This window comes from Thalassophryne amazonica, chromosome 1 (genome assembly GCF_902500255.1).
Source record: "Thalassophryne amazonica chromosome 1, fThaAma1.1, whole genome shotgun sequence".
In the NCBI taxonomy this organism is placed as follows: domain Eukaryota; kingdom Metazoa; phylum Chordata; class Actinopteri; order Batrachoidiformes; family Batrachoididae; genus Thalassophryne; species Thalassophryne amazonica.
In genome coordinates, this window is record NC_047103.1 from 63,506,226 (window position 1) to 63,531,498 (window position 25,273).

The 25,273-nt window shown below is 40.9% G+C and overlaps 1 protein-coding gene across 1 annotated transcript in view; it reads right to left on the bottom strand.

Annotated features, from left to right (window-relative positions):
• The window catches only part of bmp6 (bone morphogenetic protein 6), a 206,159-nt gene that overhangs the window by 9,023 nt on the left and 171,863 nt on the right, over positions 1-25,273 (bottom strand). The window contains exon 5 of the mRNA XM_034171072.1: positions 13,532-13,608. Coding sequence (XP_034026963.1) covers positions 13,532-13,608 — 77 coding nt within the window. The remainder of the gene's footprint in view (positions 1-13,531; positions 13,609-25,273) is intronic.

Below are 25,273 nucleotides of genomic sequence, written 5' to 3' on the forward strand. Positions count from 1 at the left end.
TGCATTTTTTGGACTTGTTTTTCTGTCTTTGTGGTGTTTGGTTGTTAAGGTTGGGTGTGGCTGCGATCTCACGTGCGCATTTCTTTGATCGCGGGAAGTTTACATTTGGAAATTAATCCACAACACAACGGTGAGTGTGGCATGCTCCCCTTTTGTGTTTTGTGGCTAGCTTTTTTTTTTTTTCCTTAAACTGTAACAGAGTGTAAATTTGGAGCTGGTATGTGTGTGTCTGTGCCTCCGTTCTTAACGTTATCAGCTTCATTCTATTGAAGCGCATGCTGGGACGCTTCTAGTTGCGACGTCACTTGTTGGAAACACCCGAGTACTCACGAGTACTTTGTTTTTGAACATCTCCACAGCTGTTTGCTGCGAATGCCATATACGTTGAAACTGGTCAATGAAGTGCACAAAGTGATCCCAGTGGATCATCGGATGGTCACTAACAGCCTAAATCTACATTGTTATGATTTTGGTGTGACATGTCCTTTAAGTTTACTGAAAGCACTTTTTTAACTCCAAAATTGCCTTGGAGTGTGATAACTTCTGCTGTATGTGAAAGATTGTTGTTAAACTTGGTATTTATGTTGCCTAGTATTATTCTGAAAAACACTGTTGATTTTGAGATTAGACGGTCAAAGGTCAAGGTTATGGAAAGCATTATTTCTTCCCACAAATTGCTTTTGAGTGTGATAACTAATGCTGTATTTGCAAGATTACCAAACATAGTATGTATGTTACTGGACCTGTGCCACCACCACCACAAAGAAAAAAAAAACTACTGATTTTGGGACTAGAAGCTCAAACGGTGTACCCCGCCTCATGCCCTCTGACTGGTGAGATAGGCTCCAGCTCACCCTCGTAACCCTTAAGTGGAGTAAGCGGTTGATAGGGTTGGGTTCTTTTTGAGTATTGTTAAGAAATGAATCGATCCACCGATATCAATAGCTTTTTTGCTTAACGATTCCCTTATCGGTCCTTCAGAGCAGCCGTTGTTTTTGAGTGTGTTTATCGGGAAAATGATCATTTCTCTAAGTTGACTACAGACCCTGCAGCAGCTCTGTAATCAACCGTTTCTGCAGCGCGACTCCAGTTTGAAGTGTGAATCAATGAAGCAATGCTTCGATCCACTGGCTCGTTGGTTCTTTGATTTGCCGCTCTTCAGAAGCGTTAAGTCTGCTTCTTAACCCCTCTCAAAGCCATTAAAATAGCGTGAGTCATTTTTGTGTGTATTAAAGTCACTGACTGGGACTCTTGTCTTGTTGTAGTCAAGAAACGAGAATCATCCTCCATTCTGTTGGCACACCAAACGCTGCGCGGCTCTCTGCTGAGACAGAGTCCGGTCAGAATTAATAACTTCAAAACGAATTGCCGCTTTAAATAAAATGACACCTCTTACAAAGGTAATACAGACAAGAAACTACAATCGACTAAAACATTTTTTCCTCGCAAAATGAGACGTCCTGCATTTCGTGCAGCACAGCCAGCTGTAAGAGCTCAGCTCAGATGTATGGAAAGACATTCATGCCAATGTCTGAAAGGAAATGCTTTTGACAAAAACAGATTTTATTTCTGTTTATGTCCAGAGATCAAGGATCCACCATGTAGAGTTTATTATGTCCAGAGTTTAAGGATCCAGTAACCAATTTCATATTTATTTACTTTAAGACTCAAGAAAATGTTGTTTGTTCAATTTCAATTTAATCTCTTTATAAAGCGCCAATTCACAACAAAAGCTGTCTCAAGGCGCCTTACACAGGGAATTAATAAGGAATCAGATCGATAAGCGGAATCGGTAATGGTATCGATAAAATCTTAACAATACCCATCCCTAGCAGTTGAAGAAGAGTGAGTGAGGTCAAAGGTCAAGGTTACAAAAATCATTATATATTGGGAAAAAAATGTCTGTGAGCATGATCATTTTTGTTTGTTACCAAATGTATTTATGTTACTGAGGCTGGCCCAAAAATACCCACACATTTTGACATGAGAATATCAAAGGTCAAGGTGCAAGCATAACATATGCTCTAATTACAAGATCATTCCCAAACTTGGTATTTGTTACTTCGCTTGACCTCAAAAACCCTATTGTTTTTGAGGTTTGAAGGTCAAAGGCCAAGGTTAGTGAAAGCATTATTTTTAGCCAAAAAATGGTTTTAGTGTGATAATGTCTGCTGTATGTGCAAGATTATCAAACTTCGTATGTATCTCACTTAACCTAGTTCCAACAACTCCACTGATTTGAGGGTTAGAAGGGCAACAGTCAGTGTCTTTTTTTTAAACCCCAAACTGAATTGAGAACATCCTAACTTTTGCTGTCCATACCCGCTTGTTACTAAAAATATATGTTAGATTGATTGACTCCAAACGCAAGTGAAAAATTCAGGAAGCGTTTGTGGAACATCAGCATCTAATCCTATTGATTCTGGGGTTAGAAGGTCAAAGTCACTGAAATCATTTAATTTTACCCCAAAATTGCTTGTGACCATAATAATCTGTTGTATATTGTTGTTTTGCTGTATGGACTTCAACAGATTAATTGAAGCAACTAAATTATCATGAACTAAGGTATGATGCCTATTTTCATAAACTGCAAAATGGATTGAGCACCACATTTTAACATAATATGAAGGTAAAACTAGACCTCATTAGGGTGGATCCCAAAGTAAAACTGAAACTACTTTAACCTTACAAAAGCTGTGCATTTGAAAGTTTATGGTTGTGGTAATTATGCTGGTAGTATGTGCACATTGCAATATTCCCACAGCCTCCAAAATGGAACTACTTTAAGTGCAACCTAAGTCTGGAAGTGCAGTGAATGGACCAACTGACGGCTGAACATTTCCTCCTACAGTTATTCTTTCTGGCTTTGGTTGTTTTGGGGTAATTCCAGCAGTTAGTGACACTGCCATCTAATATTTCACTGATGGTGCATCCTGAAAGTATTCACAGCGTTTTACTTTTTCCACATTTTGTTATGTTACAGCCTTATTTCAAATAGGAGTAAATTAATTTTTTCACCCAAAATTCTACATACAATACCCCATAATGACAATGTGAAAAAGTTGTACTTTTGAGATTTTTGAAAATTTATTTAAAAAAAAAAAAAAAAGAAATCACATGTACAAAAGTATTCATAGCCTTTGTCATGAAGCTCAAAATTGAGCTCAGGTGTCTCCTGTTTCCAATGATCATCCTTGATATGTTTACAGAGTTTAATTGGAGTCCACCTGGGGTAAATTCAGTTGATTGGACATGATTTAAAAGGCACATACCTGCCTAAATAATAAGGTTCCACAGTTGATAGTGCATGTCAGAGCACAAACCAAGCATGAAGTCAAAAGAATCGTCTGTAGACCTCCAAGACAGGATTGTCTAGATGCACAAATCTGTTGAAGGGTAGAGAAACATTTCTGCCCGTTTGAAGGTCCCACTGAGCACAGTGGCCTCCATCATCTGTAAATGGAAGAGGTTTGGATCCACCAAGACTCAGCCCGTCTAAACTGAGCAATCGGGGAAAAGGACCTTAGTTAGGGAGGTGACCAAGAAGCCAATGGTCACACTGTCAGAGCCCCAGCATTCCTCGGTGGAGAGAAGAGAACCTTCTAGACGGACAACCATCTCTGCAGCAATCCACCAATCAGGCCTGTATGGTAGAGTGGCCAGACAGAAGCCACTCCTTAGTAAAAGCCACATGGCAGCCCACCTGGAGTTTGCCAAAAGGCACCTGAAGGACACTCAAACCATGAGAAACAAAATTCTCTGGTCTGATGAGACAAAGATTGAACTCTTTGGTGTGAATGCCAGGCATCATGTTTGGGGGAAACCAGGCACCATCCCCACAGTGAAGCATGGTGGTGGCAGCATCATGCTGTGGGGATGTTTTTCAGCAGCAGGAACTGGGAGACTAGTCAGGATTGAGGGAAAGATGAATGCAGCAATGTACAGAGACATCCTGGATGAAAACATGCTCCACAGCGCTCTTGACCTCAGACTGGGCGACGGTTCATCTTTCAGCAGGACAATGAACCTAAGCACACAGCCAAGATATCAGCTCCAAACAGCTGAACAACTAACACTTTTTCCCCTCCCAAATACACTTAAACTCTCTTTCTGAGGATGACATGACAAAAAAAAAAAAAAAAACGCTGATAAAACTCTTACCTGTCAATCTGGTCGTGTTTTCTGCATAAATCAACGTTATCCATTCTTCCTAGTCAAACGCCAAAACAGGGGTGAATCCAGTGGACACACCCCTATTAAGGGTCCACTTTTGAAGCCGTTTTTTACTACTAATACTAATACTACTTAATAATAATAATAATAATTTCAACAACTAAAACGTGTAGAGAGAATTTAAATGATAGAAAATGTTATAAAGACTTTAATAGTTACATTTATACACTAGAAGCACTCAGAGAGTGCAAACCTCCGCCAAGGCCATGGGGTCACTGACGCCATAACATCTACGGGTGATTCTTTAACTACGGGCACTATTGGCCTTGCAAATGTAATTTCCACAACACCATTGCCTTACAATATAAAGCACCTTGGGGCAACTGTTTGTTGTGATTTGGCGCTATATACATGTGCTCTGATGTCACTGTTTATCTCCATAGAATCTACCCAAACAATCTTTCATACAAACTGTTTAAAGGGACATTACAGTGTTGTGGTGGAAATTACGGCAATAGTGTGGAACAACTACATATTGTTTAAAAAAAAAAATCACAACAGTTGTATGACATTGAATACCCCAATTATGTTTTGATTATTTTACTGATATTTTATTCAGAGATATTTTAAACATTAGAAAAAACGTTTCTTTACCATTCATTTTTATCATTGAAGATCAAAAGACTGGGTGTGGGACAAGCACAAAACGGCAATATTTGCATATAATGATGCTGAAAAAAGGTGAAAAAGTCATCATAGACTACTAGAACAAATTTCCTAACACACTTTCATTGTAAAGATAACTATAAAAGTGTGAAATTTCCCCTTTTTTCTGTTTTTCATACAATATGATCAAAGGACATAATAAGTGCCCGTAGTCTAAGAATCACCCCTACACGCCGTGGAATCATTGAACCTAAAAAAGTCGAACAATGATGTTTGCTCAGTAGTAAAACAAAAAAGTTTCATCTGCTGCGACTGGATAGCATGTATCTTTAGCGCTTGGCATCACAGTTTATTGCAACTTGCACCTTTCCCAGAAGCTACTGTCATCTGAGCACTGATATTGATATTGCATGTGCTTATCGACAAAAACAAATGAGACAAAATTCAATTTATTATTCAACTAAACTGCAAATATATGAATTTTTTAACATTTATGAAACACTTCTCTAAACATCCGTTCAAAAATTTGCTGACAGTCAGACAAACAAACAAACAAACGTGACCGAAAACATAACCTCCTTGGCGGAGGTAACAATGTAGGTTAGAAATAGCAAGTTTTACTGTTACAGTGCTGTCAACAGTTAAATATAATATAAAACAAGTATTTATGGGTGATTCTTAGACTACGGGCACTTATGTCCTTTGATCATATTGTATGAAAAACAGAAAAAAGGGGAAATTTCACACTTTTATAGTTATCTTTACAATGAAAGTGTGTTAAGAAATTTGTTCTAGTATATGATGACTTTTTCACCTTTTTTTTAGCATCATTATATGCAAATATTGCCGTTTTGTGCTTGTCCCACACCCAGATTTTGATCTTCAATGATAAAAATGAATGTTAAAGAAACATTTTTTCTAATGTTTTAAAATATCTCTGAATAAAATATCAGTAAAATAATCAAAACATAATTGGGGTATTCAATGTCATACAACTGTTGTGATTTTTTTAAACAAAATGTAGTTGTCCCACACTATTGCCGTAATTTTCACCACAACACTGTAATGTCCCTTTAAACAGTTTGTATGAAAGATTGTTTGGGTAGTTTCTATGGAGATAAACAGTGACATCAGAGCACATGTATATAGCGCCAAATCACAACAAACAGTTGCCCCAAGGTGCTTTATATTGTAAGGCAATGGTGTGGTGGAAATTACATTTACAAGGCCAATAGTGCCCGTAGTTAAAGAATCACCCTTATGTACTAAAGTCAAGAAAGGGTGACTGTAAAATGAGTATTGGCAGAACGGGTTATCATTTTCATGCTGAGGTGGCGGGGGGTGTTGTTGGCAGCTGGTCAAAGTAACTAATAAAGTAACTAGTAATCTAACTTAGTTACTTTAAAATTGAGTAATCAATAAAGTAACCAAGTTACTTTTTAAAAGGCTTAATCAGTAATTGCCACAGTTACTTTTTCAAAATAACTGTGGCAACACTGCCAGAGCCAGCACCAAACTATGAAAGAAAGCAAGACTGATGCACAATATTGATCATCTATGTGAATAAAATAGACTTGTTGTGTATTTAAAAAGAAGGAGAGAGTTCATGTATTTTTAAAAGGTGCACTGAGGCTCTGTGTTGGACTCAGCAGCAGTGCTGACAGCCGGCTCACACCACTGGCAACGTCCGTGTGGAATGAAGGGAGAGAGAATGCATACTGATTTTGTTAATCTGGTTAAATGATCTAATACCAGTCAAACAAAATGCCATGATCAGGCTCGATTTTGATCACTTCAACTAGATCGGGACGCCTCGAGTCATTACACTTAAGAAGGCTGAGCCTGGTGTGGAGTTACTACTCAAATTTATTGGCACGTCTGCATAAAATAAGGGGGAGCTGAGAAATTTGAAGAAAAAAAAATCAACATTACAAGATGGTGGGATTTGGTGGCTGATGCAGTCAAGTAAATGTCATTGTAGTTGTGAATGTGCATCTGTCTGTGTGGGTCTGTGTTATGTGAAAAGTGACAGACTGAGGACTGACACTCTTCCTCTAGATGTCAGTGCTGTTAATTCACAGTTTGATGGGCAATTCTAACTTCCTCTGCCTCCTTTTTCACACAGTCACTTTGCTCTTCTTCTGTCCTTGTGAGCCGTTTGTCACAAAAGGCATTCTCCAGCCCTGAATTTTGATCACACCTGCACAACCGGGTCCAAGCCTCATAATAAGACACACGGCGTCTGATCATCACTGGATGTGTTACAGCACCGCTGACTACAAATAAGTCTCAAACAACTTATAAAAATGATTTATCCATCTATGTGTGGCCCTGTGACAGACTGACATCCTGGCCAGGGTGTACTCTGCCTCACGCCCCTATGACTGCTGGGACATGCTGCTGCAACTCCCCCCCTTATAGAAAATGAATGAATGAAAATCTCTTGGGCAAAATTGCAGTTAATTTGCATTACTTGTACATAATATTTGGCATATTTATCGCAGTGTTCACTTTTATGTAAATGTACAACTTAAAGTATTACATTACACAGTATTATTGTTTTCTATGGATCACACAGTAGCTGCTTGTAAAAGACGTCCTTGGCTTATCATAAACCTGTTACACAGTGTTTTGTTTTTTACAGAAAATGTTTATGAAACAATTAAAATCTTTCTGCGTTAAGGGCCTTTCAGACCAAACACACAGCGCACTCAACTTGCCGCGTCTGCATGCACAGAATGCACATAGGGGCAGAGTTTGTGTTTCTGTGCTGGAGGCTGATCAAGTCTCACAGTCGCCATGTTTGTGAAAAGTCGCGTGTTCCCTAAAAAAGTAAAAATAAGAATGAATCGCTCAGTCTGTGAGTCATAACCACAAGATTAAGAGCAAAAAGCAGAATAATGAGTGATGGACATCAACCTGCTGGGAGGAGCTTTTTTCAGCGACTTCTGAGTGAGCCCGGAGGGAGCTGAAGTGGCCACCAGAGAGCCAAACCAGTCAGTCAGAGAGAGAGCCAGCAGCTGGTGTGATCGAGCAGACACACTCAGTACAAAATTCTTCACTTTTGGGTATATACAGACACCCAGTATGAGCAACAGAGCTTCGTCAAATTTGGTGAGTGAGTGATCTGAATATAAAACGTGATGTTAAAGCACCACTGAAAACTGGAGTTTCATCAGCTAACGTTACCTTAACCTTTAGCCTTTAGCTGCCATATGTTGAATCAATCAATCAAGCTGACTGAATGTTTTATATTTTTTAAATTGTTTGATCTGTTTTTATTTTTACCAAATAAACCTCCACAATATTTTTACTGCTCTGAATAGTGTTTTTTTTTTTTTTTTTTTAACTAATCTCGGAATCAGACTTTAAAAAAAATAGCAAGTCACTGTTTTGTGTTTCATTATATTTTAAGAAATGCAGTAGTGTTCAGAATAATAGTAGTGCTATGTGACTAAAAAAACTAATCCAGGTTTTGAGTATATTTCTTATTGTTACATGGGAAACAAGGTACCAGTAGATTCTCACAAATCCAACAAGACCAAGCATTCATGATATGCACACTCTTAAGGCTATGAAATTGGGCTATTGGTAAAAAAAAAAAAAAAAAAAGTAGAAAAGGGGGTGTTCACAATAATAGTAGTGTGGCATTCAGTCAGTGAGTTCGTCAATTTTGTGGAACAAACAGGTGTGAATCAGGTGTCCCCTATTTAAGGATGAAGCCAGCACCTGTTGAACATGTTTTTCTCTTTGAAAGCCTGAGAAAAATGGGACGTTCAAGACATTGTTCAGAAGAACAGCGTAGTTTGATTAAAAAGTTGATTGAAGAGGGGAAAACTTATACACAGGTATAAAAAAATTATAGGCTGTTCATCTACAATGATCTCCAATGCTTTAAAATGGACAAAAAAAAAAACAGACGTGTGGAAGAAAATGGAAAACAACCATCAAAATGGATAGAAGAATAACCAGAATGGCAAAGGCTCACCCATTGATCAGCTCCAGGATGCGCAAAGACAGTCTGGAGTTACCTGTAAGTGCTGTGACATTTAGAAGACACCTGTGTGAAGCTAATTTATTTGTAAGAATCCCCCGTAAAGTCCCTCTGTTAAATAAAAGACATGCAGAAGAGGTTACAATTTGCCAAAGAACACATCAACTGGCCTAAAGAGAAATGGAGGAATATTTTGAGGACTGATGAGAGTAAAACTGTTCTTTTTGGGTCCAGTTGACAGTGAAGCATGGTGGTGCAAGCATCATGATATGGGCATGTTTCTCCTACTATGATGTTGGGCCTATATATCGCATACCAGGTATGGATCAGTTTGGATATGTCAAAATACTTGAAGAGGTCATGTTGCCTTATGCTGAAGAGGACATGCCCTTGAAATGGGTGTTTCAACAAGACAATGACCCCAAGCACACTAGTAAACAAGCAAAATCTTGGTTCCAAACCAACAAAATTAATGCCTCACAGATGTGAAGAAATCATGAAAAACTGTGGTTATACAACTAAATACTAGTTTAGTGATTCACAAGATTTCTAAAAAAAGCAGTTTGAACGTAATAGTTCTGAGTTTGTAGCGTCAACAGCAGATGCTATTATTATTGTGAACACCCCCTTTTCTACTTTTTTTTACTAATAGCCCAATTTCATAGCCTTAGGAGTGTGCATATCATGAATGCTTGGTCTTGTTGGATTTGTGAGAATCTACTGGTACCTTGTTTCCCATGTAACAATAAGAAATATACTCAAAACCTGGATTAATCTTTTTAGTCACATAGCACTACTATGATTCTGAACACTACTGTATAGTTTTTCGCTTGTTGCACATCAGGAGCATTTACTGTGCAGAGAACCTTCAAAACGTCCAGTGATGGAGCTGAAGACCAACACCTGAAGTCCAGACAGAAGAAGAGGACATCTCTACTCTTCAAAACGTGAGAAAAGTGTCTCCAAAAACTCCACCAAGAGGTCGAAGCTGCAGAGGAGACCTTCATCTGGTTAAATGTTCTGTGGGTCCACCTCACCTGATGTCTCTGAAAACTCGCCACTGCTGCTACTCTTCTAAATAAAACAAAGGCTCTTTAAAGAGCAACTATTTTATTCTTTGAAAAAGCTGATTCCTTTAATATTTTAACATTAGACTCCCTTGCACACTCCCTCTGATGATTTGAAGAAGAAACCTCAAGCAGACCAGACTCAAATAGGTGACCCTCTGCTTGGGCCATGCTACAGACACAAATTACAAAACAATTCACAAAATGAACATACAGGAAATGTTGCCGAGGCACAGAACGGTTTCTGGAACAGATACCACACCCTTCTCTAGATGGAGTTGCACCTCAAACAGAGAGAAAAGGGAAAAAAAAAAGCAGAATCAAGTATCAAAAAGACAAATACAGTGTAATTTGTCAGCATTAAGCAACAAGAAAAACAAAAGAAATATTAAGGTGATCGCTGGCCACTAGCCCTAAGCTTCACTAAAAGGCCCAGAATTTAGATAAGTTGAGGCCGTGGCACGCTCCGTTTCCTAATAAAATGAATTTAAAAGAGTAAAAAGCGTAGTAACATACTATGCCAGTATGCTAGCCATATGAAAGGGAAAATAAGTGCATCTTAAGTCTGGACTTGAAAGCCTCTACAGAATCTGACTGTTTTATTGACGCAGGGAGATTATTCCTCAGAACAGGGGCACGATAAGGGAAAGCTCTGTGACCCGCAGACTTTTTATTCACCCTAGGGACACAAAGTAGTCCTGTACCCTGCGAACGCAGAACCTGGGCCGATTAATTAGGTCAGCTAAGTAGGGAGGTGCCAGTCCGTGCGCAATTTTATAGGTTAGTAGCAGAACCTTATAATCTGATCTCACAGGGACAGGAAGCCAGTGAAGTCAAAGTTCAGTCAATAAGACACTTGCACAGGTAGAAGAAGCCCCGCCCCTATTGTGCATAATTTTAAAGTATTCACAGTCACTAGAATAGTCAATTTCATATTTTAGTAATTACTCTGTCCTGATTACGACATTAAAATCAATCACATAGTCAATGAGGATGTAAGAAAATGCTGAAATGACTAAATTAAAAATGATTTCATCATGAGGTTTATGTCACAATGAGAAATCCTAATTAATGGACACACTGCAGTCATTGTTACATAATCGCCTGTTGCATTTATAATAAATATTTGTATTTATTTATGGTGTCTTTTTCCTGGTTGAAATGCTGATTTGATTGAATTAATCTACCAGACTTAAAAAGGTACACATTACTTTTCATACTGTTTTATTTGTCTAAAAATAAATGTCCAAGGTTCCTCACACGCACTCACTCATTTTCAACCGTTACTCCAATTAAAGGTCACAGGGGCATGGAGTCTATCCCAGCAGTCATAGGGTGTGAGATGGGGGACATCCTGAACAGGACGCCAGTCTGTCGCAGGGTGACATATAGCCAAACAAACACATTCCAAAGACAATTTAAAGTTTCCAGTCCACCTATTCTGCATGTCTTTGGATGCATGCGGGCAATTTGGTAGGGGATAGGGGGGACATGTTACCCCCACCTTTTCAACCAGGGGAGACAGAATATGGTATGTCCCCCCTATCTTCTGACATATGTGTGTACTTGAAACACGCTATGCCAGTCTTATGAGCAAAACCATGTCAGAATAGTATCTTTGTTTCTGTAAGTTTGTATTTTTAGCAGCATTGACTTGTTTACAACACCTGTTTCTTGTTTGCTACATTCAGAATTTTCTGGGACTGCATTTGCCCAGATTTGAAACCAAAAATAGTTGCCTCTAGGGACTAGTGTCTACACATAAGTATCAATGGACCATATGCTAATTTACTAAATTCTGAAAGTTAGAAAAGGAAATCAGAAAAACTATCTGGGACCTCAGAAAGCCCATCTGCAATTATTGCTTGATCTCCAAAATCAGTCTATGCAAGTGAAATTATGTTCAATATGAGTGTTGTCATTAGTGCCACTTCGAAAATTAAATTCATGATAAGTAATTTATCCTAAACTTATGATCTGTTGTTTTTTCAAACTCATGCAAAAACAAATCTTGAGGAAAAAAAAAATACAGTATGCGATAGTTAATAATTATTAAGAGCCTGTTCTTTCGTATTTATGAATACATTTTACCACACTGCAGTTGTTTTTTTAAATGAAAACTCAACCTATCATTCTTTTTGAGTTCTACACATGTGGTGATACCTTATGGATGTTAATAAAATCAATGCTGGCTATTCTCAGAATAAAGTACTTATATCCACAGTTTCAAATTGCATAAGTCAAATGGTGTCCACTTTATGGTCTTCTCAAAACATTAAAATTACTGTTCTGGATGCCCAGAATGCATCTGAGCTTATCTAGAAACCGTTGACCTCTGGCCTATGGTTTTCGGCCCTGCGGGCCTCACACTTTGTCCCCCCCAATTTCTAGTTCTAAATTGCACCCTTGTTTGGATGTGGGAGGAAGCCGGAGCACCCGGAGGGAACCCACGCAAACACGGTGAGAACATGCAAACTAAATACAGAAAGGCCACAGGTGGGAATCACTCACATGACCTTCTTGCTGTGAGGCAACAGTGCTAACCACTAAGCTACCATGCTGCCCTCCGAGGTTCCTTATAGTGTTAATTAAGAAATTATCTCATCTGAAACAACAACAAATAAGTTATGGTTTTAATTTCAGATGAACATAAAAGATTTCTAAAGGATCTTTTTTTAAGCTATTTTAACTACAAGTTTTCTAATGTAAGCACCATTTTTAACTCCAAAATGTACAGTCAGTTATTCTTGAGGCTAAAAAAGCATTTGTAAGGACTTTCTTTGGAAAACTGCTGTGTATAAGTTAGCAGTTCTGATGTTGATGAGTTTTTGCGCATTACATTGCAACACAACATTTGTGCGACGCTTCTCAGTGAAAATAATGGGTTTTAGAGCAATGCACATCACATTTGTGCACTCAGTGTGAAAGGCCCGTTACACGTTCGAGTCAGGTGTGGCTGCATTCACTGAATGTTTCTGCTGGCTTGTTTCATGTAAGCCCCCCCACCACCATGGAGATGAGGTCAGGCGTAACTGCAAACGTTTTGCATTTATCTGCATTTTTTTGGAGCCCAAAAACGCTACTTTTTAAAAATGGGCCATAGAGTAGATAAATCTCAAAACATTGCCTTTGCATTTTCGTGTGTACAACCAATACACAACTTTTATGAAATGATGATGTATAGCCCCAGCTCTCTAACCTCAGCCTTAACCCGGGCAACAAGATGTCACATAACAACAACTGCACTTGTGTTTGTGCTACAGAAGCTATTGAGCTTATTGGGGCCACTGCAACAAAATCTTCTGCTCTTCTACCACAAGGAGCAGCAAACAATCACGTCTTGTCGTTTAGGTGACTTACAATCCAGCGTGACTCAAAGCTGACATTTGGCTTCGTCGCTGGTCCACACCAACATCTCAGCTTTTGCTCTTGCTTTAGCATTTGTGATTGTCATCGAGCTTTACATGCATGCTCTATATCTTCTGTTTTTTTTTGGGGGGGGGGGGGGCGTTACAGTGCCACATACAGGCCTGGCATGTAACAGCATTTTCAGTAATTTCACAAAGAAAAAGATCGTATAGGGAAAGTTTTGTTTCTGTGTGGACAAGGCATAAGAGTGTGTGTTTGATACCTGCCAACCCAGCTCTCGGAAGCTGACAAAGAGTTCGTGTCTTCTGCAAGCAGTTTTCTGATCGCTGCTGTTGTAATCTGCCAGGCAAACAGAAAAACAGAAATCATGTGTTAGGTCATCCAAGTGTATGTGTGTGTGTGTGTGTTGGAGGGGCAGGTAGAAATCATGCAAGGGATGTGATATTTATATAAACTCAGGACTGCTGTGGGCGCTGGGCGGGCCCCATGACAACCGTGACGGATTCAAAATCCTGCATGCACTACCACTATTCCTAGTATCTATGTTCTTTATGTATTGCAATCATAGACTGTATATACTGGAAAAAGCCTGCCATCCACTGGTTTTCTGCAGAGACCCGGAACAGCCAAAATAACCCCCTTTTCTGGGCGTGGCCATGTTGAGAGCCCCGTCCACACTAATTCATGATGAACTCATTAATGCATAAAGGGGCGGAGCGTGGGTGGCTCCATGTGTGATGAAAAAAACTTGAACACGGCCCTTTATCTGTGTCCGAACCACCAGCTAACATTCTAACCTCAGTTCAGGTGTTGATTAAATCATATTTTTGGGGACTGTGCAGTGGTTCTCGTAATGTCTTGTTTTTGTGTGGACAGCACTGTGTATTTCCTCAGTAATTGTACATTAAGTGGACTTACTGACAGCTGCAAAAAGTGCAAATACCGTTAGCATAAAATATTAAACAAGCGTAGAGTTTCACCCAGCGTCAATATTGCAACAGAGACGTCTTAAATGAGCCGCTAGGATGTTTCACCACACAACAAGCAGTATTACTCCAGGTGTTTGTAATAAAATACTCCAAACAGACAGTACCAACACAACAGTTGAGTTGCTGAACTCAGCAGCTGTCACTTAAAGCAACACGCCCACAATTATGCAGATCTTTATGGCTTAAGATGTCTTAAAGAAGTTACAACAAAATTCACACCCTACACAGTCATCATGGAGGTGGAAACTACATAAAGACCAAAACCTTTTTGTACCAGACTGTAAACATGTTTATTTTTACTTTAAAGTTGGACTTTTTAACACAGAGTCATACGGGAAAGTGCTGGGTTTTGAAGACAGCCTCAAGTGGACAGTAAAGGAACTACAAGAGAAAGGACTTCCTATGCCGCGTTCACACTGGGCGCGATCAGACACTACAAATTCGTGTGAGTCGCCAGGCGACGGACGCACCTCCTTCGCCCGGTGTGTCGCTCTGCTTGGGTGGACTTTCGCTGCGAAAATTGGCCCCAGTGCCTCATCAAATAGGAGGAGCTTCCATTCCATTCGGCGTCAAGTCATCATGACGGACCTTGATCACACAGAGCAAGTTGTTGTGAAAAGCTCCCAATACAGGGAGTACCATTATTTGCTGCAGGAGCTGTGTCTGGATGACGGCCGCTTTCAGCGGTCTTTCTGCCTCTGCGGGACCCAGTTTGAGGACCAACTGTCCCGTTCATGCGCACACATGTAAACAATAAAAAAAAAAAGATACTCCGCTGCTTGCTGCAGCTCGCTCTTCCCCCAAAAAACTCTGTCATAATTGTGTTTAGAAACCAGTCACCATTTGTTTTATTATACATCTGTGTAGTTAATTAATAAAATATTCTCCACAGACGATTCGCTCACGTGCGCACGTAAAAAAAAAGAAAAGGAAAAAATTCTGCTCCCCGCTGCTGTGGTGCTGCTGCTCGCTCCAAAAACTCTCTCATAATTGTGAAATAAAGGACAAAAGAGACATAAGTCCTGCTCACAGGCTGCTACCAGAGACAGGACATGTTCACATCTTCAGTCAAACTCCAGACATCTCCACGTCACTACATATATTCAGTCCCTAATTGGTCATCGCAGTGCGAAGAGACGAAAAAGTTCAGATTTTTCAACTTGGGGAGGAGGGCAACGCGACGTGACGCGACGCATATTGCGCCACAAACGCGCCAAACGCTCAAAATCGCTTCACTAGCGACGCTTCACTCGCGTACATCGCATCGCGCTGCGCGGTTTGGCGCCAAAACGCGTCCTTACATAGGGATTGCATGGTGACCTGTGGCTGCAGTCGCTCGTGTCGCGCCCGGTGTGAACGTGGCATTAGGGCCAAAATTCAGACTTGAGTGCTGCTTGATTGCAATGGGACAAAGCTGAAAGCATAAACCAAAAACTTAACATTTTTGAACATGTTTGTTAATTCAGATATTTCTTCACAAAGAATTTACTGATCTGATATATAACACATGTAAGCAACTTGTATGGTTGGGGTTCGGGAACACCTGAGGAGCCCCCAAGAATAGTCTGAGGACTTGGCCAAGGATAGGGAAGTGTGTGATGAGTTGTTTGGTTTGCTGCCACCCTGACAAGCAGCAGAAAATGATGATGAATGAACTTGTATTGTCATGGTGGTCTGTGTGTGTGTGTGCGTGCGTGCGTGTGTGCGCACGCGCATATCATTTTGTGAGAAGATGTGTTTTACTACCAGCAGAAGAGAATTTTTAAAAAGTAAAGCAATCCATTGAGCCAAGGCAATTCTCTCTACCACACACACCGTGAGGGAAATAAGTATTTGATCCACTGTCGATTTTTCACGTTTTCCCACCTACAACCCCTGGCAATAATTATGGAATCACCGGCCTCGATGTTCATTCAGTTGTTTAATTTTGTAGAAAAAAAGCAGATCACAGACATGACACAAAACTAAAGTAATTTCAAATGGCAACTTTCTGGCTTTAAGAAACACTATAAGAAATCAAGAAAAAAAATTGTGGCAGTCAGTAACGGTTACTTTTTTAGACCAAGCAGAGGGAAAAAAATATGGACTCACTCCATTCTGAGGAATAAATTATGGAATCACCCTGTAAATTTTCATCCCCAAAACAAACACCTGCATCAAATCAGATCTGCTCGTTAGTGTGCATCTAAACAGGAGTGATCACACCTTGGAGAGCTGTTGCACCAAGTGGACTGACATGAATCATGGCTCCAACACGAGAGATGTCAACTGAAACAAAGGAGAGAATTATCAAACTCTTAAAAGAGGGTAAATCATCAACACAATGCTGAAAAAGATGTTGGTTGTTCACAGTCAGCTGTGTCTAAACTCTGGACCAAATACAAACAACATGGGAAGGTTGTTAAAGGCAAACATACTGGTAGACCAAGGAAGACATCAAAGCGTCAAGACAGAAAACTTAAAGCAATATGTCTCAAAAATCGAAAATGCACAACAAAACAAATGAGGAATGAATGGGAGGAAACTGGAGTCAACATCTGTGACCGAACTGTAAGAAACCACCTAAAGGAAATGGGATTTACATACAGAAAAGCTAAACGAAAGCCATCATTAACACCTAAACAGAAAAACCAGGTTACAATGGGACTAAGGAAAAGCAATCGTGGACTGTGGATGACTGGATGAAAGTCATATTCAGTGATGAATCTCAAATCTGCATTGGGCAAGGTGATGATGCTGGAACTTTTGTTTGGTGCCGTTCCAATGAGATTTATAAAGGTGACTGCCTGAAGAGAACATGTAAATTTCCACAGTCATTGATGATACGGGGCTGCATGTCAGGTAAAGGCACTGGGGAGATGGCTGTCATTACATCATCAATAAATGCACAAGTTTACGTTGATATTTTGGACACTTTTCTTATCCCATCAATTGAAAGGATGTTTGGGGATGATGAAATCATTTTTCAAGATGATAATGCATCTTGCCATAGAGCAAAAACTGTGAAAACATTCCTTGCAAAAAGACACATAGGGTCAATGTTATGGCCTGCAAATAGTCCGGATCTTAATCCAATTGAAAATCTTTGGTGGAAGTTGAAGAAAATGGTCCTTGACAAGGCTCCAACCTGCAAAGCTGATCTGGCAACAGCAATCAGAGAAAGTTGGAGCCAGATTGATGAAGAGTACTGTTTGTCACTCATTAAGTCCATGCCTCAGAGACTGCAAGCTGTTAGAAAAGCCAGAGGTGGTGCAACAAAATACTAGTGATGTGTTGGAGCGTTCTTTTGTTTTTCATGATTCCATAATTTTTTCCTCAGAATTGAGTGATTCCATATTTTTTTCCCTCTGCTTGGTCTAAAAAAGTAACTTGTTACTGACTGCCACAATTTTTTTCCTGATTTCTTATAGTGTTTCTTAAAGCCAGAAAGTTGCCATTTGAAATGACTTTAGTTTTGTGTCATGTCTGTGATCTGCTTTTTTTCTACAAAATTAAACAACTGAATGAACACCGACGCCGGTGATTCCATAATTTTTGCCAGGGGTTGTACAAAGAATGTAGAGGTCTGTAATATTTATCGTAGGTACACTTCAACTGTGAGAGACAGAATCTAAAAATTCAGAAAATCACATTGTATGATTTTTAAATAATTAATTGGCATTTTATTGCAATAAATATTTGATCACCTACCAATCAGCAAGAATTCTGGCTCTCACAGAGCTATTAGTTTTTCTTTAAGAAGCCCTCTTATTCTGCACTCTTTACCTGTATTAATGGCACCTGCTTGAACTGATTACCTGTATAAAAGACACCACACACTCAATCAATCACACTCCCCAAACAACGAAACATTTTTTTTCAGCTATGGGATCATCATATTCCTGAAATTTTCACCATGATGACAGACTTGGAGATAATGCATGTGAAACAGCTTGGGACTCCAGAAGAATCTCTACTGCCTTGGGGAATATTGGCTGCCTCCTTATCTCTCTAACTCAAGGACAGTAACTGACTCACGCATGGACAAAGAATGAAGCATGCTCCACTTCCCCCCCCCCCCCCCCCCCCCACCTCCCCTCCTGCCCCCATCACACACCCCATCCCGGCCACCACTCACGCCACCCCTTCTCCCCTCCGGGGGCTGCGCAGTTTTAGCTGCGGCAGGTCCCCGTTCCCCCCAAGCTGACGGTGGCGCGACTCCTGTTGCAGCGGCTCCCCCCACACTCACAGCCTAGCCTCAATTCAAAAAACGTACCGTTTCAAGTTTAGTGCACATAAACAATGTCAAATGTATATGTGTTGTCTTAATTCTGATGTGTGCCATTATTACAGTAAACAAGTAATAATTGTGGATTAATTGCTGTATCTTGTTTGTGGCAATTTGAGTGTGGACGTAATCTCGTTGTTGTTGCACTTGTATTGACAATGACAATAAAGCTCAGCCATCTAAAGTAACAGTAAACAAACACTAAAAATAATTACAAAATAACGCATATTAGCCCGGTGTCGCAGACTGAACGGTACCCCCCGAAAAATCTGTCCACCTGCCTTCACTGCACTTGCATCATTTTGGACCACAACAGCTAGTCTGAGTCTGACTGTCTTCACCCAAAGCAATCAAAGAGAATAATGTGATAATTAACCGTCAGATGACAAAGTAAAACCTCTTAAATCATTCTAGAGTCAGTCTTAAGTAGAAACGAGGCGAAACTCTGTGATGCTTCAAAATGACCAATGTGCAGTGAACGCATCAGCTAGCAGCTCGTGTAGCCGCGGTGCTCTGATCACTTCCTCCGTCTGTAATGATGAAATAATGCTGAATTTATGTGGAAATGACTGTTGTACAAAAGCTTCAGATATCTGTCGCTGAGATAGATGATGACTGGAGTGCAGTTTGAAGCAGAAACGAGGTGATAATCGGTGAACTGCGGCTGATGATGCATGCGCAGTGAAGGCAGGGCGGACCGATTTTTCGGGGGGACCATTCGGTCGGCAATATCGGTGCTGGGTGCTAAATGAAAATCACCACTGTATCAATACTACTGGAAGTGTGTGTATGTTGGCTTTAAAAAATAAAAAATAAACAGATGTTGATGAAATAGTGCAGTCTGGGTTGGAGAGACCAACACAGTGAGTGATAGCAGTATACATTTTCGTGGAACTCACTATCATTAATCCAAAAGCCCCAATTATCCACAAAGGTGCTTTCATACCACAAACAAACCAAACCATGGATCACTTTGATGCAGCTCAAGATCACTTCATTAGGTTTGAACCAAAATCAGCTCTTTGGTCTGGGGCAGTTTTCACACCTCTTAATAAAAACTGAAAGTCCAAACCAAACTGGGTGGTTGTGAGCGCATCCACGGTCTTCTTATACCCAGGGTGCCGCTGCCTTTTTAATCCCTTTAATGAATTTGTGAAATATGTCGAATGATAAAAGCATGGTATTGTATGTGGAACAAACATGATGTCAGACTTAGTCCAGTGGGGCGACCACACCATCACACCATTACCCTTTAAAACGGAAGACGTCACTTTGACTGTCTTGAAGACTAAGCAAGAAGACCAGTTGCTTTTGAGTAATTGTCTAAATGATGTGCAGTAGTTAACGCCTTTCTAATAACAAATACAGCTTCTCATACAGATGGGCAGCATCCATTGGGCGCCTCCCAACGTCCACACTCATTTATTTATTTATTTATTCATTTATTTATTTTAAATGAGACATATTACATTTTGAATCTGGGAGCAGAAGAAGAATAACACAGTCCGACTCGTGCAATTCACTGGATGGAGACACGAGTGGGCGTCGACCAGAGCTGAGCCACAGATGCTCATCACCACCATCACTCAGCTGAACTGAACGTGCTTCACATTCACTTAAACATCAACTGGCAGTGACACGGCGACAGCTGTGTTTACGGACTCTCCTGCAGGCTGGGCTTAATTATCTCTTTTCCATTCTGCAGTGGTCAGACAGCTCAAGGACACTCTCAGGTACAAGGAGGTCATTGCTGGCATCGCTCACCATGCTGAAGTCAAGACGGTGACACCTACTTTCCACTGACATTTTAACTCTGTTTCTCTCTTGTTCACTTTCATTCTCTGGTTCATTGATTGTATTGTTTTGATCTTATTTTTGTTCCCTTTGGAAATGTTTCAGAGAAGGAAAATCTGAAAGAATGTGAATAAAAATAAGAGATGCAACCCAAAGTTGACCTCTGTGGGCACAGCCAGCAAAAAAAAAAAAAAAAAACACACACACAAGCCAACATGGCCTGTTGGTGCCACACACCAGCTGTCATCTTTCAGGATTGCTCCTGGTATCATTGATTATGTAGTCATGGACCCATGTCAACTTTTTCAGTTGCATGCCAATCATACCAAAATTGTTTGCACCATGCTGAATTATTTTCATGCCTTATTCTGTCTTGAGCAGTTGACAAAAGAAAAGGGTTGGAAAATGGTGGACTGTCCACTCTGCGTCAGGCGAGGGGTATTGCCCCATGTGGAGCAGTTTAAGTATCTCAGGCTCTTGTTCACAAGTGGGAGTAATCTGGAGCATAAGACCAATAAATAGATTGGGGCTGCATCTGAGGTCCTCCTGACATTGTAACGGACCATCATAGTGAAGAACAACCTGAGCTGGTGGTCATAAGCTTTAGGTTATGTCTAAAAGAATAAGGTTGCAAAAACAAGCAGCGAAAATGAGATCCGTCCATCGTTTATCTGGGCTTACACTCTGGGGCAGGGTGAGAAGCTTGAATATCCGGGATGGACTCAGATTAGACTGACTGCTTCTTTGCATCAAAAGGACGCAGCTGAGGTGGTTCGGGCATCTGGTGAGGATGCCCCCTCCCCTCCAAAAAAAATCATCTCCCTGAGGAAGTCTTCCAGGCACATCCAACCAGGAGGAGACCCCAGAGAAGATCCAGGAAATGTTGGTGGAATTATATTTCCCAGATACCTTGGGAATGCCTCAGGATCCCCCGAGAAGAGTTAGAGGAGTTGGCCAAGGTCAGGGAAGTGTGGGTTGAGCTGCATGGTCTACTGCCACTGTGACCCGGAGTGGGAGAAAACAAAAAAACAAAACAGAAGGAAACAAACCACTTGTCTCATAATGTTAAAGGAATTCAATTTATATAGTGACAAATCACAACATAAGTCACCCCAAGGCGCTTCACAGGGGTAAGGTCTAACCCAAAGGAATTTAAAAAAACAAAATGTAATGGGTGATTCTCTGACCAACTCCCCACAGTTTATTACATTAATATGTATGATCAAATATCATCATACACTTTAATAGGAGGATGATTTTGTGGTCAATGTCAATGTCAGTTTCTTTTATAAGCGCTACACAGGCATGGCAGCCTTCATTTTCCTGCAAAAGTACATGCATCGCCAAACACCTCTGTCCAGTGATCTCATAACTTCATAAGATTTTCTCAGGTGTCTGTTGATATCAAAAGCTGAGTTTGGAGAGACGTGAATATCACAGTTCAACACTTTCACCACATGGAAATACACCTCTAATTGCTGAGTCCAGGAAGTTGCTGAAAGCTTGGACCTTAGTCTGGGTCCAGGACAAATGCAAACCCAGACACACGATTCCTCACTGAGCTTATCAAGATCACTGCCGTCAGTGAACCTTTCCTTCACAAAAAAGACCCCCAAACCAATGGACTCAACAAACCCACTCAGCACCTACCTAGTCAAGGCAAGAACACATCCCTCATGAATGGTAGAATGACTGGTCAGTGATGTCCAGCAACCTACTGGTGATCCTGTGAATTCTCATGATATCACATAGAGTCAGTCTGATCAACCAAGTCAAAGTTCTTCTTTCAGCTGATCCTGTTGCACCTGGACTCCGACTGACTCCGGCCGAGAGTGGGGTGAATGGGCACTTGCCCAGCATTTGCTGTCATTCGGCCGCTGGTGTGAAGGCTGCCTCGATTGCACCATTCGGCCAGGGTTCGACATGGCCGATGATTTCGTGCAGCCCCTCTTCTGCAGCACCATTTGTCCAACCTGCATTCGACATGCCATGCCAATTTTGCGAGCATGATCAGATGGCAGTGCGACCTCATCTTGCCAGCCGTTCAAATGGGTTTCCAGCGTGAGCTACACACAAATGTTGAGTGCATGTGCTGTGGCCGAATGATTGTGGCAAATAATGTTCGAGGTGCTTGAGTTGGCTCCGTAATTTCACGAGTGGCATTCGAATCTTCCTTCATGCACCATTTGGTCTCAAACGTGTTATGTGTGAAGGTGCCCTTACTGTTCAAGTTCTTGTACACTATATGTACCTTAGCTTTTGCCACTTCTCCTTTCACCTTACATCACATCTCCTTGTACTCTTGTTTATTCTCTCCATCTCTCTGATTATCCCAGTTCTTTTTTTTTTTTTTTTTTTGCCAACTTCTTTCTCTTTATTCTTTTCTCCTTTCCTTCGGGATTTATGAAATTCTTTCCGGAACATCTTGGTTCCACCACCAAGTCTCTTTGTCTTCCTTCCACTGTCCAGATGTCACACTCAGTGCCTTCCTAGCTGTCTCCTTCACCACATCTGCAGTACTTTTCCAGTTGTCCAAAATTGCTTCCCCTCCATCCAGTGCCTGTCTCACCTGCTCACTAAATTTCACACAACAGTCTTCCTCCTTCAGCTTCCACCATCTGATCCTTTGTTGACCTCTGACTCTCTTTGTCTTCTTCTTCTCTAAAGTCATCCTACACACCACCATCCTATGCTGTCTAGCTACACTCTCTCCTGCCACCACCAGGCAGTCTCCAATTTCTTTTTGCTTGCATCTTCTACAAAGAATGTAGTCCACCTGTGTGTGCACCTTCCTCCACTTTTATATGTCACCCTGTGCTCCTCCCTTTTCTTAAAGTAGGTATTCATCACAGCCATTTGCATCCTTTTTGCAAATCAACTACCATCTGTCCTCTGTTCCCTTCGCCAAAATGGTCATTGAAGTCTGCTTCTATCACCATTCTTTCATGCTTGGGCACATTCTCCACCATCTCATCGAACTCACTCCAGAAATCTTCTTTCTCCATCTCACAACCTACCTGTGGGGCATATGCACTGATGATATTCATCATCACCCCTTCAGTTTCCAACTTCACACTCATCACCTTGTCAGACACTCGCTTAACCTCCAACACACTCTTACCATGCTCTTCCTTTAAAATGACCCCAACACCATTTCTGCCAGCACCCTGTCGGGCAACAGCACTGGTGGCAGTCTTTGTTAACCCAGGCCTCGACTGATGTAGTATGGAAATTCGATTTGTATTCTGCATGGTTGGGTTGGCTTGTTTTATGCCGGATGCCCTTCATGATGCAACCTTTCTGTTTTATCCGTGCTTGGGACTGGCACTCAGAGCGTACTGGCTGCACACCCCATGTGGCTGAGATTTGACAAACTTTACCCTGCCTCCTTCTACACTCATTTATCTAGGCTCTGGGGCAGGCACTCATAATGTACAGGCTGCACACCCCATGTGGCTGAGTTGATCAACCAAGTCAAACAATTTGCAAAAATCATCATCAGCATTGCTGTAGTTGTAATCCAGGTATTCACCTTTTCCTTTAGGAAGAGTTTCGTTTTTCCAGTATTCTGAGATGATACTGTACTTGTCCACCAAATGGAAGCAAAGATTGCATGCAACACCAACAGAATAATATCCCCACCTGCCTGGAAAAGTTCAACCCCAATATCACAGCTGCAGCTTTCCTGCCATCAACTGTTTCCAATCTCACTGAAATTTGGTGGCTCACAGCTGACTAACTGATCAGCTCCCAGAATCATGGCACCTCAGATGTCCAACATCCTGGAAAAAGGCTCAGCTTTATACAACTACTCAAAGTAGCTGTACAACAAAGTCATTTGTCAACACGGTGCCATTATTTGCAATGACTGCAGCTTGACCACATGTAGGTTTGGATGAACACAGTGCATTTGATTCCTGTATAAGAAGGCTGAGGGTCACTAGATCACAGATGTTGAATCACCTGCTCACAGATTCCCCGAACAAATGCCTCTTTGTCCTCCCTCAGGGCCTTCACAGCCTGCTTTTCTCTGCTCCTTAAACAGCCTGACATTTCCACTAAGCCCTTGCACTATGACTCTTCTAGATGTTTTTCAGAGTGCCCTCAGGGATGCAACACTGCCTCTGAGTATTGGTGACTCAAGAATAATCCCTGGCAACTTTCAGAGTCTTGTCACAAAAGAACCTACACATTCCATTCAGGTCATGAGTTGTATTCATGGTAGGAAATTCTCCACCAAGATTACATGCAAACCTCTGTAAAACCATGTGATTGTGAAGTCCAGTGACATTAAGTTAAGTCTGGGATAACGAGCAGTCAGTAGTGTGCAGAACATCAACTGAATCCTTAAGGAATCTACACACGTGGACAAAATTGGTACCCCTATATTTTATGTATACGTTTTAATATATGGTCAGAAATAAATGCAAACAAAGCTATTTTGTTTCATCACAATATTTTTAAAAAATATGCAGCTGGTCTGCTCTGCGTCAGCCTGATCCCATCAGATCTCAGAAGCTAAGCAGTAGAGGATCTGGTTAGTACTTGGATGGGAGACCTCTTTGGAATGCCAGCGACTGTGTGTGTTTCTCCAGGTGACACTGGAGCTGCGTCAGGAAAGGCATCCGGCGTAAAACTTGTGCCAACTACCAGTGCGGATATGGCTGTATCCGCTGTAGCAACCCCGAACAAAAACGGGAGCAGCCGAATGAACAACAACATTTTTAAAGTTATTGACAACAAGAACAAAACAAAATGCTTTCATTAAGTAAAACAAAAATTGTGACATAAAATGAATGCTTGACACAATTATTGGCACCCTTTGATTAATTTATAGTTAATCATCACTTTTACGGCCAGTTATCTTTAGACAAGACAGAGAGTGGATACATGAACATTTCCAAGTCACTGAATATGTCTTGGACTTTATTCACACCAGTCTTGAAGAAATACA